Source organism: Centrocercus urophasianus, unplaced genomic scaffold, assembly GCF_019232065.1.
Source record: "Centrocercus urophasianus isolate 14NV4802_14NV808 unplaced genomic scaffold, USGS_Curo_1.0 seq_10, whole genome shotgun sequence".
NCBI classification, from domain to species: Eukaryota; Metazoa; Chordata; class Aves; order Galliformes; family Phasianidae; genus Centrocercus; species Centrocercus urophasianus.
In genome coordinates, this window is record NW_024884142.1 from 77,583,225 (window position 1) to 77,601,024 (window position 17,800).

General features: G+C 38.9%; 1 protein-coding gene across 2 annotated transcripts in view; it reads right to left on the reverse strand.

Moving 5' to 3' along the window:
* Positions 1 to 12,457: 12,457 nt before the first annotated feature.
* Positions 12,458 to 17,800, reverse strand: part of PRKCE (protein kinase C epsilon) — a 271,209-nt gene continuing 265,866 nt past the window's right edge. For both annotated transcript variants that reach the window (XM_042811519.1, XM_042811528.1), the window contains exon 15: positions 12,458 to 15,715. In XM_042811519.1, coding sequence (XP_042667453.1) covers positions 15,569 to 15,715 — 147 coding nt within the window. In that variant the 3' untranslated portion in view covers positions 12,458 to 15,568. The remainder of the gene's footprint in view (positions 15,716 to 17,800) is intronic.

A 17,800-nucleotide genomic window follows, 5' to 3' on the forward strand; every position in this document is an offset into this window, starting at 1 on the left:
AGCCCTTCTTTTCCGTTGTGCTTATGGCTATTGTACACTCAACAATGAAATCATCTGTCACTTCATCTATCCTTAGGAAAGAGAATTGTATATATTCACACTGACATGTCAAGCAAGAAGTAAATTGGTTGGATATCAGCAGTATTAAAATTTACAATAAGAGGAAAAACTGTGCACTTCTAAATGCTTGTAAAAAAAATTCCTACTTTTTACAGCTTTCTAATTCCAATTGGCTACAGGAAAGCACAGGAAGGGGGAAGAAAAAAAAAAGTAAGGACATGGTTGTGGAGAAGACAGATGATTAAATCCTGGCTGATGCCTCCAAAAAACACAGACCAAATAACATAATTAAAGGCCTCCCTTCTTCAGGCAACATAGCTCACAGGTCTCTAGCAAGCACATCAGTGCTCTATTACCCCCAGCATGGGGATGTCAGCAGTATTCTGAATGCTGGTCCTAACTGGTGATGTGCACTTGGGAAGCCAGTGTGCACTGGTTCCCACCCTGCCCCGTGCTCCCTGCACTACGGGGGGCATGGCAGTGCAGGGCAGACAACAGGATGCTCCGGCTGCAGAGGTCAGAGAGAGCAGCTGCTGGGCTCTCACTGACTGTGCAAACTGGCAGAGGGAACAGCATGCACAACCCAGCACTGTCAGAAAGAGAGCCACTGGTCAGCAAAATAAAAAATAGGAGACCAGTGCCAGGGGTCTTATCATCTCCTCCTGAGCCAAGACTAAGAGATTGAGCAGTCTCAAGAAGAGGAAAGGAGAGGTAGCAGAGTTCTGATCTTACTGCAGAAGTTGTGGGGAAAAGCAGATGGAAAGATCCTCTAATTAGCTCTGTTTGTTCCCTGAGTGTCCTGGAGTATTTACAGTGCATTTACTTGGACTTGGAGCAATTGTATTTGAGACTTCCAGGTCTCAAAGTCATATGTTGGAAGAATCACCTGAGTTGATTCACTCCTGTTAAACTGCTAATAGGAGTCTTAATGTGGTCCCCTCTTTATTTTAATGTGACATACAGTACTATCACAGAACAAGCTCATAATAATGTGGTTTTTCATTGTAATTGTGGAGACAATACGGATTTCTTAATTTAGGGATAAGTTTGCAAGGCCAATTCATCTGTCTTTTTACACTGTGAATCTCAAACACATTTCTCATTGCCAAAGAACTGCAGAGGACTGATCAGTAGTCACAACAGCTCCCGACAAAGCCACAACCATTTAAGAGTAATTTTTTTTCCTCTTTACATAAATTACTTTTAAAAAGATTTCAAAGAGTCAATTAGTGTTTGGTCATTGGGCATCTGTGATAGAAGATGACTAAGTGAATCAGTAGTTCCTTTCACTTATAATCACTCATTGTGAGCACTGGATAGCAGTTGCACAAAAGTGTATGGCTACTTCTATTGAACATGAAAACTAGCTTTCAAAGCAAACTGAGGGACAAATGGGGCTGCTGAGAACACCCATTAGCTTCCTGATCAAATCTCTCTTTGATATCCAAAGAGGTACATTCCAGCAGCACATGCTATCGACTGCAATACCATGAAAACTGGCCGGCTCACATGCAGGATTGCAATTTTGGTAAATCTGTTTCCTTTAAAATACTTTTTGCAGTGAGGAGAGAAAGGGTTGCAGAGAAGAAAAGGCAAGTGAGGTAGTAAAACAAGGCAGAATGCCAACGTTTTCTTTCAGTCAGTGTTTGTACCTATTAAAACATTTTGCCAAATCAAGGAGAAGAATCACTTCACTGTTTCTGGAGTCTGATGCAACCCTTTTCACTCACTCTGAGGCTGCAGTTAGCTGGTATCATTTTGCAGGCTGGGAGAGCTGTGATTTACAGTCTGGGGGATATGAATTCAGCAATTGGATCACAAGTTTTTGGAACTTTCAAAGCACAACATTGGACATTTGTTCATTCAGGATGCGTTTTGGCAGATGGTAGTAGCCAAAGAAATTCATCCAGTCTTCTACCTCTATTAACTGTTGGCTGGTGGGTAACTAGTGCTCTGTGTTTATATACAGTTGGTAGTATTATCATTGTTCTGGCTCCTGTAATGAAGCGATTTCTTCGCTTCTCTTGCTGTGAATGACAGTGAATGAATTGTATTATTGTAGCCAAAGTCACAGCAGGCACTGGGTCAATGGGTAAAACTGTCCAGTGCAGGAGGGAATATCACCCAACAGCTCAATCTCCAGCTGTTGTTGTGAACTGGAGGGAAAAAAAAATAGAAAGATGGGGGAGGATACAAAATTAGTCTGAAAGAAAAAGAAATTAATAACATCAATTGGAAAATAGCCATAAATGGACCAAACCCAAAGCAGCATATACACAAGACAGTCCGAGGGAATGCTTCTAATAGTAACTTTTGAATTTCCATGTTGAGGAGAAAGCAAATAGCTTAACAGTTTTGCAAGAATATTTGAGGTACTAAACTTCATGCTGAGTATATGCTCCACTCCAGTGAATTTAAGAGTTCTCTTTCCTCTCAAGACCTGAAGCTGCCATGCACCTCAAAGGCCAGTCTCTTAATTCTCTGACCTTAAAAGAATGGCTCCAACCTTCCATCATCTTGCTAGCCAAGGCTGTAGCTGAGCTGTGAGCTGGTAGCTCAAAAAGGGCTGGAAAATCCCCATCCCACTCCATGGAAAGCATAGAAACAAAGACAAGTTTCAGCAAGGCAGCTGGTAGTCCAACAGGTATTTGGTAAAATACTGAGCACGCTGACTTCTTTGAAAATTATGTGTACTAATTGGTAACCTACTGAGTCTGCCTAGAGGCTCTCAGGTCACCAAAGAATGCCTGTTTGTAAAAACCAAAACCAAACAAAAACATAATCAACATGAACATCCCCTAAAACGGCACAGTTTTGTCAGCCCTATTATTTACTACTTTTTATATACTGGTAACCATGGAAAGAATGTGTGCCTATGTTCACACAGTAGCTGCCATACTGGCTGAACCATGAAGGCTACGTGGAGAATGGCAGTACGTCATACCCAGCTGGATGATGTTTCTGATGTCTGAGTGGAAAGAGTGGCTGCTATTCAACCCTGGAGGTGATATAAGCTTCTTGTCTAGGGACAAGATATTCTTGATTGGGATCACTGGCAACTCTTCTCTCACCTCTGCACAGTGAGCCTTGTTAACATTTGTATTTCATCTTAATTCTCTATCAAATATGTCCCCTCATAAATGTGGGCTTTCTTCTTGAGTATTCTTGTATAAAATCTACCTTTCGAGAACTTAGAATCACTGCATTGGAATCACTACACTTGAACTATTACCATTTCAGTAACTGCATCCTTGAAATCAGAACACCAGCACAAGACCAGCAAGGGTTCCAATGCAGTGCAACACCACACGGATAGACCAGCTTAGTTTCCTGCAGCACAGGATTGCCCTTTATTTATTTCTCATCTTTGCAATCATAGAACCATAGAATCACTCAGGTTGGAAAAGACCTTAAAGATTATCAAGTCCAACCATGACCTAACCATACTACCCTAACAACCCTCTGCTAAATCATATCCCTGAGCAGTGAGCAATGACCCTCAGAAATGGTGTCCCCTCAGTCTATTTAGATAAGAAGGGGTAAGGTTACCTCCCACTGCTCCAGACTTTCCACTTTCTACCTGCCATTCCACAACCTCACCACTTGCTTTTAGTAGTCCTGCATGCAGACAACCTTTTGAGGAATTAATTCAGCCTCCTAAAATGAAAGAAAATTGACAGACACGAAGTTAGCAGTTTTCTATCAGGTCTGCAAGCTGGATTGTTTCAAAAGAGGTCAGGCGATTGCCAAAGCCTGCACAAAGCAAGCAGTGCAAACAGGAAACTCTCAGAGGCAGGAAGGGAGACTACCTTCTTCATCACTAGAGCATGCTTAATCATCTCCACATATCGTGAGAGTGGATGCTGACCTACAGCATTTTTCATAAGAGCACTTCAGGGAACAGATAAGCACAGAGGAGGAATGGAGTATAGCACCTAGCACACTTGAATCCTAACTCGTAGTGCCTGCAAAGTTGGGATCGTGTGGCTGAGAGCAGAAGATGAGCAGGATCACCCCTTTCAGCCACCATGAGCTGACAAGCTGGCTTAGCTATTTCAACATGATACATTTAAGACCTTCCAGAATCAAAGAAAAATGAAAGAAATGGTTTTGCAAAGTACTATTTTTGTCAGTTTGATCTACTGGTAACATTATGATAGCTTTCTTTTCCAAAAAATGAGCAAATATGGAGTAAAAAAATATCAATAAGTCAAAATGCCTTTTGACTACATACAATATGTGCTCTGAAATAATCTTCTAGATTGAAGTTGCATGGTTATTGAGTAGTTTGTGTGTCCATGTGGTGTAGTCTCCCAATGGCAGTGAGGTAACAGCTGTCAACTGACATTGTAATCTTCACCTTATGCTCTCCCGACCTTTTGTTAATGCTTCCATTATGACAAAACATACATATTTTCCTAGATTGTCCTAGCATGAGGACATACATAACATCAATAGTAACAGTTCCTTCTATTTCATGTTAAAACAATAGTCTGCTTTTCTTTTTTTCTTCATTTTTTTCTGGGGGAAGATCCAGCACTTTGTCTACCCCAGATTTTTAACACACAGGTAATAAAATTTGGATTTCCTGCCATGTTTCAAATACATTCTATTCTATTGCTGGATCTAAAAATTATGCCCTTCTTTTAAAGGCCTGTGAGCATTATAAAATTCAAATGCTAATCCTGATGGAACAGACCAAGGGATGTATTCTTCATGAGCACGAAAACCTTTGAGATTTTATTTAGATGCTCCTCCAGTGTAAGTCAACACTGCGATTTAAAATAGTGCACAAATGAGCTAGGTTAGCTTTAAAGCAACTAGCTCTTTACTCCTGGTGATGTAATCAGCAGCCATGTCAGTTCTCTGCTGACCTCCCTTCCCACAGGTGACAGATAAATATTTGAACAAGAGGCTGCACAGATGAGGTACTGGTATCCATGCTAGTTATTTTAAAAGCAGCTTGGGCATACCTTGGAGCAAACCTTCAAGGCATAGATATCCACTTTGCATTCCTCTTGTTCAGCTTCTATCCAAGATCCATGTTTCCTCCTCTGACCACCTTTCAGCCCTTTCCTCAGCACTCAATGAAATCCCCTCCCATTCCAAGAAGATTTTTCTTTTTGGACTGCTGCTGCATTTTCTATCTTTCCCTTTCTCACCAACTTTTTCCTCATTTCTTTTGCTGTCCTTAAAACAACCTCCCTGTCCTTCCACTTAGCACTTTGAATGCCTCCAATGACTTCCCGTTTCATGTCAGAGCAAGCTGAAATTGCGTGTCCACTTATTCCTGGCCCTGCACAGCTGCTATCTGAGAATGCCTGATAGCATGTTAACGAGGTGCTCATGCATCATGGCCATGTGTGGTTTACATATTTCCACTGGCAGCTCCGAAGGGGTGTGTGTTTTCCCAGATGTTTGGCAGGAGGTGGCCTCAGCAGTTTCCTCACGCTCAGCAGTGCATCTCAAGGTCTTGCATTCTTCCACTTCCAGATTCTTTTACCAAGGAAATCATCACTGCTAAGTATTATTTTACCTTAGTAATGTATAGTTTCCAGCAGAATTCCTGGAATCTGATGTTTAAAGGCAGGGTCAGAGGTTACGGAAATACTTTCAATTTGCATAAGAGTAATATACCAGCAGTTTTCTGCCCACGCATAATGTCTAATCTGTGTGACAACTGCTTTTTTATTGGTGTTGATAACCTCACTGGCTCTGAAATCAGCTTGTTCTGCTGTGTGGGTGGTTGAAATTATTTCTAGGCAGTTCAGTAAATGAAAATTAATACTCTCCACTCCTCTTCATACTCCAGACTCTTCTCCCAGTGTGAGCAAGAATACTAAGAAGAACAGATACATCAGTATAGCTCTCAGATTTGAACTCTCCCAGCTGGAGATCCCTGTCAGTATATCAACCAAATACTGGGGGTGGCTGCATTATCATCCACTGCAAAATGTTCCTGCAGCATGTTACCTTTATTCCTGTGCAAGCAAATGAAAAAAAAAAAAAGGATAGTGTTACTGAGATGAGCATCTTAACAGTTCACAGCTGGGTACTGGCCCTCAGAAAACTGATGGCTTCTCAGCCATTCAGCAGGACTGTATGAGGAGGGTGTTGTATGCAAGCTGACTCCTCCTGTAGGCTAACACTACTGCTGTACCACTTCAGCTCATCAGAACAGTAGTGTTCTGCAGTTTTCCATTTCTTCTCCCACTGAAGTTTCAGCTTCTCCCGACATGTTTCCAGCTGCTGACTGGTCATACGGGACTGGTAATGTGTAAAGAAAGATAGGGTGATAGCGATCTCATATCTAAGTAGTGCTAGATGACTATGTAATCAGTGTGAGGGACCTGCTGAATATAGAGTTTGGATCAGAACTCTGTGGCCCATACTTGGCAAACTGACTGAAAACTGATGATTTTAATACACTCAGTGGTCAGAGATGTTTTACCTAGAGATACACATCATAAACTCTATTTCAAAGCTTTATGGTGGTAGTTGCTAAAAAAAAATTGGTCCAAAATTTGGGACTGAAAAAGTGCTGAAAAGATCTGCTCTAGGACACGTATTTTTCAGCCAGGATTTCTGCAGTCTGGGAGGACTGATCTCAGGGTTACCAAGGGACTCGGTTCAGCATCCAGCAAGGGGTGTTTGAGGGATGGCACACATTCCTGTTCTTTGGGAAAGCAGCATGGTAAATCGTAAGAAGACTTCATAACAACATAATTTGGGATCTAAGCAGTTCAGCTTTTGTCCTTCAGGGAAGAACAAGAAGTGCAGTTGCAGTGCACTAGCATGTGAGGAGTGAGAACACCCTTTAATCAAAGAACAAATGTATCCACATTATCCCAGCAGGTAAAGTTTAAAGGTCTTTAGTTCACTTCTGAAACAGGACAGTGTTCATCCCCACCCTAACACAAACATTTACCTAAGTGACATTTGCATAATCTTTGTGGCCCTCATCTGTCCACCTTAATCAACCACACTGTTATTAGCAAAAATACGACTCAATGTGCCTGATGTCTTTACATACTTTTCCTTGCTCATTAACCAAAAATAAACACAAACTGTTCTTTTTTTGATGTATTACAGACTTTAAGTGAATAGCTTTCCTGGAACACAAAAGTTCTCAAACTCTGCCTGGGTGTGACCATGCTTCAGTTACAAGCTTAGCTCATAGATGCATCTTCTCCCATTTTTACAACAAAAAAACACACCTCTCTAAGGCTCCAAGCGCTGTACCCAATTACAAACAGCTTTTGACTGTTGTTTGGTTTGGTAACCAAAAGAGGATTTTAAGGGTCTCCAAGCAGCCACAAAGCCTTTCCATGGGAGGCCATCTGTAGGTATTCTGTGAAGCACAGTCTGGAAACACTATGCTCAGAAACACCAGTACAGTAAGAGAAGGCACTGACATTAATGCTAGTACTAATGCTGACTATATTCACACAACAATAGTGAAAGCACCACTGTGGCACCTTGGCTGAGTTTGTTGATTTGCAAGATGGACATAAAATATCTTGTCCTTTGTACAAATGAAAACTTTCAATCTCTATGCCAGTCCTGTTGATGAAAACAGGAGATTATTTAGACACACATGCTCGTTTTTTTTCTGTGTGAAAGGTCACAAGTAACAAGCACATTTCTGACATTTAGACAAGCTTCTTCATGTTGATCTGTTGATACACCAGTCTTTCTCTATAACTGTCACCACCTGATAGATATATTTGAGCAGGGATGTATTTATTGTCACTCAAGGAACATCTGGCCTGTTGTGAAAAGGTCAAGTGAACAGTTACATAAAGTGATCAAACTAACACAAACTAGTTCATGTATGCCAAAGGCAGGACTCCTGTTCCTTCCTTCCCACCCTCCACTTGCTGCACCAGTCCTCAGTGCTTGATCATAACTCCTCCCTGGTCATAGATCTGGGGCCAACAGGTGATTTGCTGAGCTAATCACATTTGCCCATCAAAATCCATTCACAGCAATATAATTTTTGGCATTGTTAGATTAATGAGTTGAATCAGCTCACAGAGGGGTTCAGTGAGCACCAGATCTAAGCATGGCTAGCATCAGAAATGCAGAGCTTGGTGTAGAGATGGAAGGTAGCATGTCTTTTCTCCTTTAATGACCAGTGAATTGCTAAAAAGATTGGCTCTGCCATAATGTGTAATTACACACAGTGTTGGTTTCAGGCTAAATGTCTTTGAGACTTGATTGCTTCAGACCATGTAAAAGATGGCACATGAACCTATCTCTTTGCTTATAAGCACTTCTTATCAGGGAAGTGGAATGATTTACATGGACCTCACATCATATAGCAACTATAAATGTACAAAAAGACAGCATACAGTACATGCATGAAAATAAAATCAAATAAAGTTGTTTTTTTTTCTTCTTAGAAAAAAGCAAGGAATGGTCTCCTGAATAGAAAACGGTGCAGTCAGATCAACTCGACAATAACTTAATTTCTACAAAGGCAACACACCACCAACATACTGTAAGTCTTACCTACTTATAGCAATGCACAAAATGGCACCATTTTGACTCACTCAGGTAAGAGAAATGAGAATGTACTTTGGCACAGAAGAACATCAGCCTGGCACTGACTCTTGCTGTTACTAGCAGTGATAGCCATGCTGCCTCCTGTAGTACATCAGTTGCTAACCCAAACTGGTGGCATTGGATAGTGATGACAGTTGTATGCAGTGCTCAAATCAGTTCTCAGACCGGTGCCCAAATCAGCAATAGACTCCAGGTCACTGACTTTCTTCCTGTTTTTTTTTTTTTTTTTTTTTTTTCACAAAGGACAAAACATCCATGTACAAACCTGGAATTCTTTAATGCATTTCCAAATTCTGGAGGGAGTCTTGCGTAACAATTTCACAATATTTACAGTGGTAGCTTGTGTTCCACCTCAGGTTGCTGCTCTTATCTCTTGCTTCCACAGCAATGATGAGGTAAAGGAAAGATGGAGTGGAAATTATTTTGTTACAGATATAGACACTTCAGCAGGCTTGGGGCCATGACCCTGGGCAGCCTGTTTTGTGCCCATCACCCTCTGGTGCAGACTCTGTCCCACAGCTGCCCCTCCCCTGACACAGCTCCACGCTGTCCCCTCAGGTCCAGTTGTTGTCACACAGAGCAGAGCTCAGTGCTGCCCCTGTGAGGAGCTGTCAGCTGCTATGAGGTCTCCCCTCAGCTCCTCTGCTCAGGGCTGAACTCAGCCTCAAACATCTTGCCCTTCACCATCTTCACTGCCCTCCTTTGGATGCTCTCTAATAGTTTTTTGTTCACCCAAACCTGCACCACAGTTGGCTCTTTGGACAGCTAGACTCATGTTTACATTGCTGACTCATGTTCAACTTGCTGCCCACCAGAATCCTCAGATCCCTTTTCACAGGGCCTCTAGCCTCTTCTCCCCCAGTTTGTACGTAACCCAGGGTTACTCTGTCCCAGGTGCAGAATCCAGCAACTTCATGCAGTTGGTGATTGCCCAGCCTACCAATTTATAGAGTGATAAAGATCACTCTATAAGGCCTCCCTACCCTTGAAGGATTCAACAGCTCCTCCCAATTTGTCTTGTCCACAAAATTCCTTAATATACCTTCAAGACCTGTATCAAGTTACTGAAGAAAATATTAAAGGGAACTGGCCCTAAAATGGAATCCTGAGGAACCCTACCAGCTGCCAGCCTGGTGTAACTCTATTTGTTGTAACCCTATGAGCTGTAAACATCACTGACTTGTTCACCCATCACATTATGCTTTTGTCTAGCTTTATGCCAGGTGCTTCGTCTGGACCCTAAGAAAACACACTGAAAGCTTTGCTGAAATCCAGAAAGATTTTATCAGCTGGCTTCCATTGTTCAACTTGGTGGGTAACCTTGTCATAAAAGGAAATTAAGTTCATTAAACAGGACTTTCTCCTCGTGAACCTGTGTTGGTTGTGACCAATGATTGCATTGTCTTTCAGGTGTTTTTCAGTAACTCTCAGAATAATTTTCTCCCTAATTTTGCCAGACATCCAAGAAAAACAGACAGGCCTTTAATTACCAGGCTTTTCCTTCTTGTCCTTCTTGAACACTGGGACAACATTCACTAGCTTCCAGTTGACTGAAATCTCTCCTGACTCCCAGGACTGTAGAAAAATAATTAAAAGAGGTCTCATGATGACATTAGACAGCTCTTTGAGCACCCTTGGATGAATCCCATTAGGCCCCATACTTATATCCATCCAGCTGGAGCAGAAAGTCCCACACATTTGGGATTGGCTAGGAATTTATTGTTACTGCAGTCACGGCCCTCTGAATCAGAGCTCCAGGGTCCCTGGGCCCATAATTCTTGTTGAAGACAGAGGTGCACTTTGTGTACCTATTTATAAAGTTTGTCATTCTCATCAAGTAATGGACCAACATAATCTCTGGTCCTTCTCTTGTTTTTTTGTTCTCTCCTAGTTTACTGTACTGCTTCAATACTAACTGAGCATTGGAGGCATGAATTTTCTCCCTGCACTGGCTAACAGCTTCTCTATAGAACACAATGTTATGTAACCTCATTCCCAGTGTCCATACAATTTCTTTTAGCACATATGTTCCAAAAAGTTCCCTGCTCATCTAAGCCAACTGTCTGTTCCACCTGCATGAATTCCAACATTTTGGATTTGCACTTTGCTCTTAAGAGGTGCACTTCAAGAGTAGCTGGAACTGTTGGACTCCAGTGCCTTCAAAAGCAGTTTCCCAAGGGACCTCGCCAACTAGTTCCCTGAGCAGCCTAAAGCCTGCTTTGTCTATATCCAGGGTTGAAGTTTTGGTGGCCACTGCTGACCTATTTCCTATCACCAAAGATTTTAATCTTGACTACTTCACAGCCACTATGGCTAATATGGCCACCAATCACCACTTGTTTACAGACAACAAATCTAGGTGGGTACCTTTTAGTACCTGCATCAAAGTACATCACCAGAGGTGTTTTAGGAATCTTCTGGACTTGTTTCAACAGTTTTTTCCAAGATTTCAAAATCTTGCACTCGATCAGCAAGCATAAAAACTCTTACATGCATCACTTGTGTTCTGGAAACCTCTAAGACATTAGTTATGGCAGTAAGAGAAAAATCATATGGACTAATACATTTGGAGACCAATTATGCCTGTTTTTTTGCAGAGTGATTTTTAAGTCCTTTAGATGCTTTAATTTTGCTAAACATACTCTGAAGATCTTACATAGTTGTTTAACTGGCAAAATCTAGACAACAAAGCCTATGCTAATGTTGTCCATACACAGAATTCAGAATATGTGTATATATGGGAACTGCTGAATCATGGCCTGAACCTCTGATTGACCACCTGAGGCAAGCAATGATTTAGCTACAGGAGCACAGGTGAAGGCACCTGTGCTATCGGAAAGGTTGGAGCCTGGTTCCACCTCTCCTACATCCCATTTAAGTGCTGACTGCCACTGAGGAAGGATCTCTTCCTGGAGATCACTCCTCTGGAGAATATTGCAAGCCTACAACATCAGTAAACATTTTCCATTTATTATCTTCCTGTTGTGATAATCTTACTTAGTCTTAAACTCTGTACACCAATTGATTTTACACCTCTGTACACTTACTGACTGTACAGTGCATAATAACAAAAAACTCAGTGTGAAGAAAACAAGTGAAGGATTAGACAAACTGCAGTGAATAAAATAAAGCATACTTCCAACTCAGGAATATATATTTTTAAGGTTATCTAGTCTACCTTCAAGTGGTAAACGACTCAGTGCCAGATCATGCTGATAGCTGGTTTTCTGAAGCAAATGTTAAAAATTTTAGACCATGAAAACTGAAAGAATTTGGGGTTCAAATCAAAACACAATGAAATACTGAAATATTTCAGATAATGTCACATTGACAGATTAAGTTATATAAACCATTTAATACAGTGTCTAATTAATTAAATCTCTAATTAAATAAATTAGACTTACACATACCATTAATCCTTCTATTCAGTGAAATGGAAGACTAAAGTAGTCTCACATGTTTGCACGCGAAGTGCCTTACTGAGTTTCAACAATACAGCTAAGCAAAATCTTGGGATTAGACTGCTAAGAACTCAGCAACCATCACTCAGCTGGTAAACACATAAAAGTCTCTAAACTCACCTGTTCAGTTCTGGGGGCAAATATTATATTGCCCAAGATAAATGGTTCACTCACTGTTACCTGCGTTTCTCTTGGAGTTTTTAGTTGTTCACAGATGAATTTCTTAGCAAATCCTCTCTTCGCCAAACATCCACTCCTAAAAGACAAGCTCATGGTACTTTGTACAACACGTAACAGGAAAAATATTCATCCTTCATCTTTGTTTCTTCCTCATTAGGAAATACTCATGAAGACTTTGGGAAAAAAAATAAGATTTAACATCATTGTATTTATTAGGTTTCGAAACAATACACATTCACATCCTTTTGAATACAGTACATTTGGCACAGTAATAATGTTTACGATGAAATAACACTAATGAATGGCAAGAGATTCAAATTACATCCATAAGAAAAAAAAAAAAACCTGTACAAATAAATCCTCACAATAAAAAAAGCCTACCCCTCCTCCCCCCACCTTCCCCCCAAAAAACTGAATACATTTTATATTTAGCCAGAACTACTCTGCACATAATTTAAGAAGAGGTAATTTTTAATCCTTTTTTGGAGAGAATTATTTTTCACCCTATAGAGAATAACGTGTTTCTCTTTTTTTAGTAAGGTTTATTTGGAGGGAAAACAAGAAATGATGGATTCTTCATAATCATTATTATTATTAAGAGTCTTTTTGGCATTTTGCACTCATTTTACAAAGAAGGAACAGGAAAGAGTCTACAGAACAGGCAGAAATGTAAATGTCCATTTTTAAGATTTATCTTTAAAAAATGTTCTAGGTAACAGACAAACCTTCTGATGTAAACCCAATGCAGAGGATCTAACTAATTATATTGAAGAAATATCTGCCCATGCAAAAGTTTTTATCTCCTTGACTTTTCTCTTAGCATCCTACCAAATAATGCATGTGTTGAGGCCTCTTGAAATACAAACATTTGCTGCTTATCTCTGTGTTAGAAATGGGAATATACCTTACTTTAAAAAAGCTTTCTGGGATGCTTTTATTCCTTCAAAATAAACGCTCATAGTTTTATGTAAAGGCCTCGTGTTGTACAAACAGTAGTGCACTATTCAATAACTTGCCTTCCTAGCCAGTCTACTCACCTATGGAAAGGAACACTTCAGCATTGTGATCAGTTCTTGCCTGGATGTCAAAAGCTAACTGTGATGAGAAATAAACAGAGCCAGTAGTGAGACATGAATTGATGGGCAGTTCTACAATATATTTCTAAAAGAGAAAGAAATTTAAACATTGAGATGATGAAATCATTAAAATGTTTCTGTGCTGGTACTCAGCTCCAGAAGCTAGTCTTTTCCCAGTACAAAAGATCACTGAAGATAAATTAAATTAAACTAAAGGCTTGATCCATTATTACACCTGTAGGCTAGACAACACATTAATTGATATATCATAATATTTAATATTTCGAAATCATCATAAGAATATATATAATAATTACACCTGAGTTTTAAAAACAAAACAAAATGGAACTGAATGTTGTCATCAGTAACAGGCTATGAGCAGCCAGACGTAAAACTGACACAAACTAACTCATCTGCTTGAGACCAAGATTATCTCTTAAAGCCAATGATTCTTACTTTGTCCACCATGATTTGTAACATTCCTTCTCTTTCCTAGCTCTATCATATCATAATAGAGTTGAAGAGAACTATACAGGAGATTTAGTATAGCTTAATATATGTCTACATCTTTTTATAACAAAAACCTCATCTCTCTGACAGTAACTTGAACCAATACACATACAAGAGTATTGCACATGGACATTATTATAATTATTCTTTCATAGACTAACATTTTAATAGTATGCCTGAACATGCAGCAGTTGATACCTCTATATTCAATGAATTCCACAGGCCTTGCAGCAAACACTATATACAAAATCTCACCTGTACAAAAGGCAAAAAAGCTTTTTAGTGCCACTTTGCCAATCACAAGTATATATATTTTTGTGCAGCTGGAAATCCATGTGCAACAATTAAAATGGATTCCAATGACCGCTCACTCAGTCCAGTAAAATATATAATAAAATGACCTCAGCGATACATGTACACAAAAAAAAACAAAAAACCCCCCCCCAAAAAACCCAAACAAAAACAAAACAAACCACAGGGTACTCCTGGAAATATAAGTACATAACACTGTTAGCGTATCTACAGGAGGTAACTTCACATTAGTAATATTGTCCACATGAGTTACCATTTCAATTAATACACAAAAAAATTCAATTTACAACTTTCAATAATGTCAGTTTGTAATGTTTGATCTTCAGTTTTTCAACACAATTCCACAAAACGCATGTGTAGCCTTATTTTGTGTCTTCTAAAAGCAGTTTTCTTTTTAGATTTCAAACATAAAAAACAACAAACACAGTAGTATTATGGTTTTGTAAAAGTGTGCAAAAGTAACACACTGCTGAGAAAATAAATATAAATAAGAAATTATTTATCAACTTAGCTACAATGGAAAATGCAGATTTACAGTGTTTATAATTAACTTTTAATGTCAAATTAATTATAAACATTTGCAAGCTTGCCATCACATTAATGGTTCATTTAAATGGATATTCAATTTAATAACATGGATCCAATTGCCTAAAAAACTGTAAAATGCCTATATATAGCTGTGTTAAAGCACTATAGGCTTTTCATTCTTTAGCCCTTTAATATCTATCCATATAGGATCTTTCTTTGAATAAAATTTCAGTTATCTTCATTACTCTTCTTATTCCTAAAAGTTTTCCATACATTTTATGAGGAAATTCACTGAAAGTCTGAATTGATGTACTTCTTCTTCTGGACAGCTTTATTTTATGTCTGTACCTCACCTCAATAAGACATTCATAGTTGAGGACTACACCCCAAAGAATGCAGACTTCTTCACTGACTGAAGGGTAAGTAATACGTGACTTGTTCCACATTTGAGCACAGATCTCACAGTAACCACAAGTGCAGAAGAAACAGGTCTCACCTTCTCAGCTTAAATTCATACAATTACATGACATGATCTGTTAAATCACTTTTAATAGCATGGCTCCATTTTCCATGAAAAGATGCAATTTTGTCTTGTGAGGAGATCTCTGGAATAATAGTTGCAAATATACGGCAGTGTGTTACATCTACAATTTCTGATACAAAATTGTTTTGCATTGCTTTGTGAGACAGAAATTAAGAGTGCTTTCATGTCAGAAGATTAAAGAAAAAAAAAACAATAAATATATACTTAAACTGGGGATATGGGCTCAGAGTAAGAGAAGTAGTTCTTCTTGATCTACTGAGTCTCAGTAATCTGACGATCTCTTCAGAATCACATCTTGCAGCATGATTCATCTGTCAGCCTAACGATGTCTATGGCAATAGCTCTTCTCCAAAATAAGAGAACCCTTTAAATTCTTCTTGATTGATTTGTTTTATAATTGTCTCGTCCACTAGAGTTAATACCGGCTCTTCTCGTGTAAAGTCTTGATCAAAGTTATTTACATCCCTTTTGGTTTTCTGAGAAGAAAAATACAAACAAGGTGAATGGTAGAATAGCACAGCAAAATAAAAGGTCCTCTCCCTGCTTCCCCAACCCCAAAAGGCTGAATTTTATGGAATGGCTGAAATAAAAGAGGAGCTACTTCACACAAATAATAACAGACGTATGAGAGAAGCTACAATAGCAAGAACTATAAATGAATTCAGGAGAGGCCAGAGAAGCAGTACTATCAATGAGTTCCCAGAGACTCGCTGGTCTCTGACAGGCGAAGGAATAGCAGTATGATGATAAAGCAGGAAGCTGAGATTAGGACTAATTTAGAAAGGGTTTTGGCTTAGTTGGTGGCTGTTTCCTCATAGATTTGAACACAATGATATCTCATCTGAGAGGCAGAGAGTGAATTTGATTTCCCCACAATATACCCAACTCTTTTAACTCTAATTTAACCATTTCTTTGTATCTGGATATATTTGGCTTTAAAATTAGATCACAGCAGATCTCAGCCCAAAATTTTTGAGCTCAACATTGAGAAGTCCTAATGCAGACTAATGTAATTCAGAGCAACACAGCAAAGCACAGAAGTCTAGCTACAAAGAAATCCATCTCAGAGCTCTCCCTAGTTTCAGTGGCACCAGGATTTCTCCATGGAAGACTAAAAAACCTTGGTCTTTCAGTAAATTTGGCCCAATGGGTTGCAATTGGACATGCTATGAGTGGGAGAAAGTTTGTTAACCAGAGACAGAATTGAAAAGGCTGGCTCATTTTCCTTAGGGCACTCACAACAGTAACTATCTGTAACCACTTGCATGTAAAGAATATCAGGCCATGGGGGAAAACGTTCCTTAAAGTCATTGTCCTGAGACCTATACCATTCATATTTTTCATGTTAGCAGCATATTTCAAGCATGTACAGGTTCAGGGAATTGGAACAAATATTTTCCTTTCCCTTTTTTGTCTATCCTTTCTCTTCATTTCATGAAATCTGACTGACACTTAATGGAGGCACAACAGCACTGTAAAAACCTACTTTGTGTCCATCCTCCATGTCTAAGATGAAGATGATACCAGAAATAGAATAGCTATTTGTTGTGCAAAGTTAAATGATAAACTCATCAAGAGGTATGCCACAAAGGATGACACATGATGTATTTCAAACTGATACACTGATGAATTCCAAATGGGGTAGAGGCATTCTTTCAATGCAGACAAATTTTCCTATAAATTAGATATATTATTGTATTTTCTTCATTAGATCTGCCTGAGGCATACCTATAGCAAGCACCACCTGAGTAGTTTGTAAGAAGCTTATAACTACAGAAAAAAAAGAGACTGCAAACCAAGTACTTTCTAAGTACAGACAATCAAAAATATACATTTTCTATCTTCGAAGTTCCACTAAAAGGAAAAGAATATAGACTTTAAAAATATTTATATAAACATATGGTTATCTTGTCTATATTTGTAATATTTACTTTGTACAGAAATTTGCATACAAAGTGTATGTGGCCTACTTTGAACTGCATAAAAAGTAAGGGATATAGCTTAGATTTTTTATTTTTATTTTTTTCAAATACTGCAAAACAAGAAAAAAGGAATTTTGAATTATATTACATTTTAACTATATCTGCATTCTTCCTGTTCATCATGTCCTACCACAATATTTTCACACACTCATACAATGAATTTGCTGCAAGTATTTCCACTAAAGCAGAAGACGGTAAGTGAATGTTTGTAAAAAGTAAAATTCAAATTCAGATCTGTAGCTTCATGCAGGAGAAACTTGCTTATACTCACACTTTAACCACTAACTATTTGGGGCAAATAAGCTCTACAGTGGCTGAAAACAATTTCATGATATATGAATTATATTCAGTTTTTCATACTGAACATATTTGGCAAAAATGTATTTATTCGGTTTTTCATACTGAACATATTTGGCAAAATTGTATTTTCTTTCTGAAATTAAAAGATTAAAATGAAAATTTCCCAGATTCCAACTGGGGCAATTAATTGATAATAGCTACTTTTTTCCAGAACGCCATCGCTGAGATCTATTAAGATGTTAAGTGAAAATGAGTGCAGGTGAGTACTTGTAAAAATCT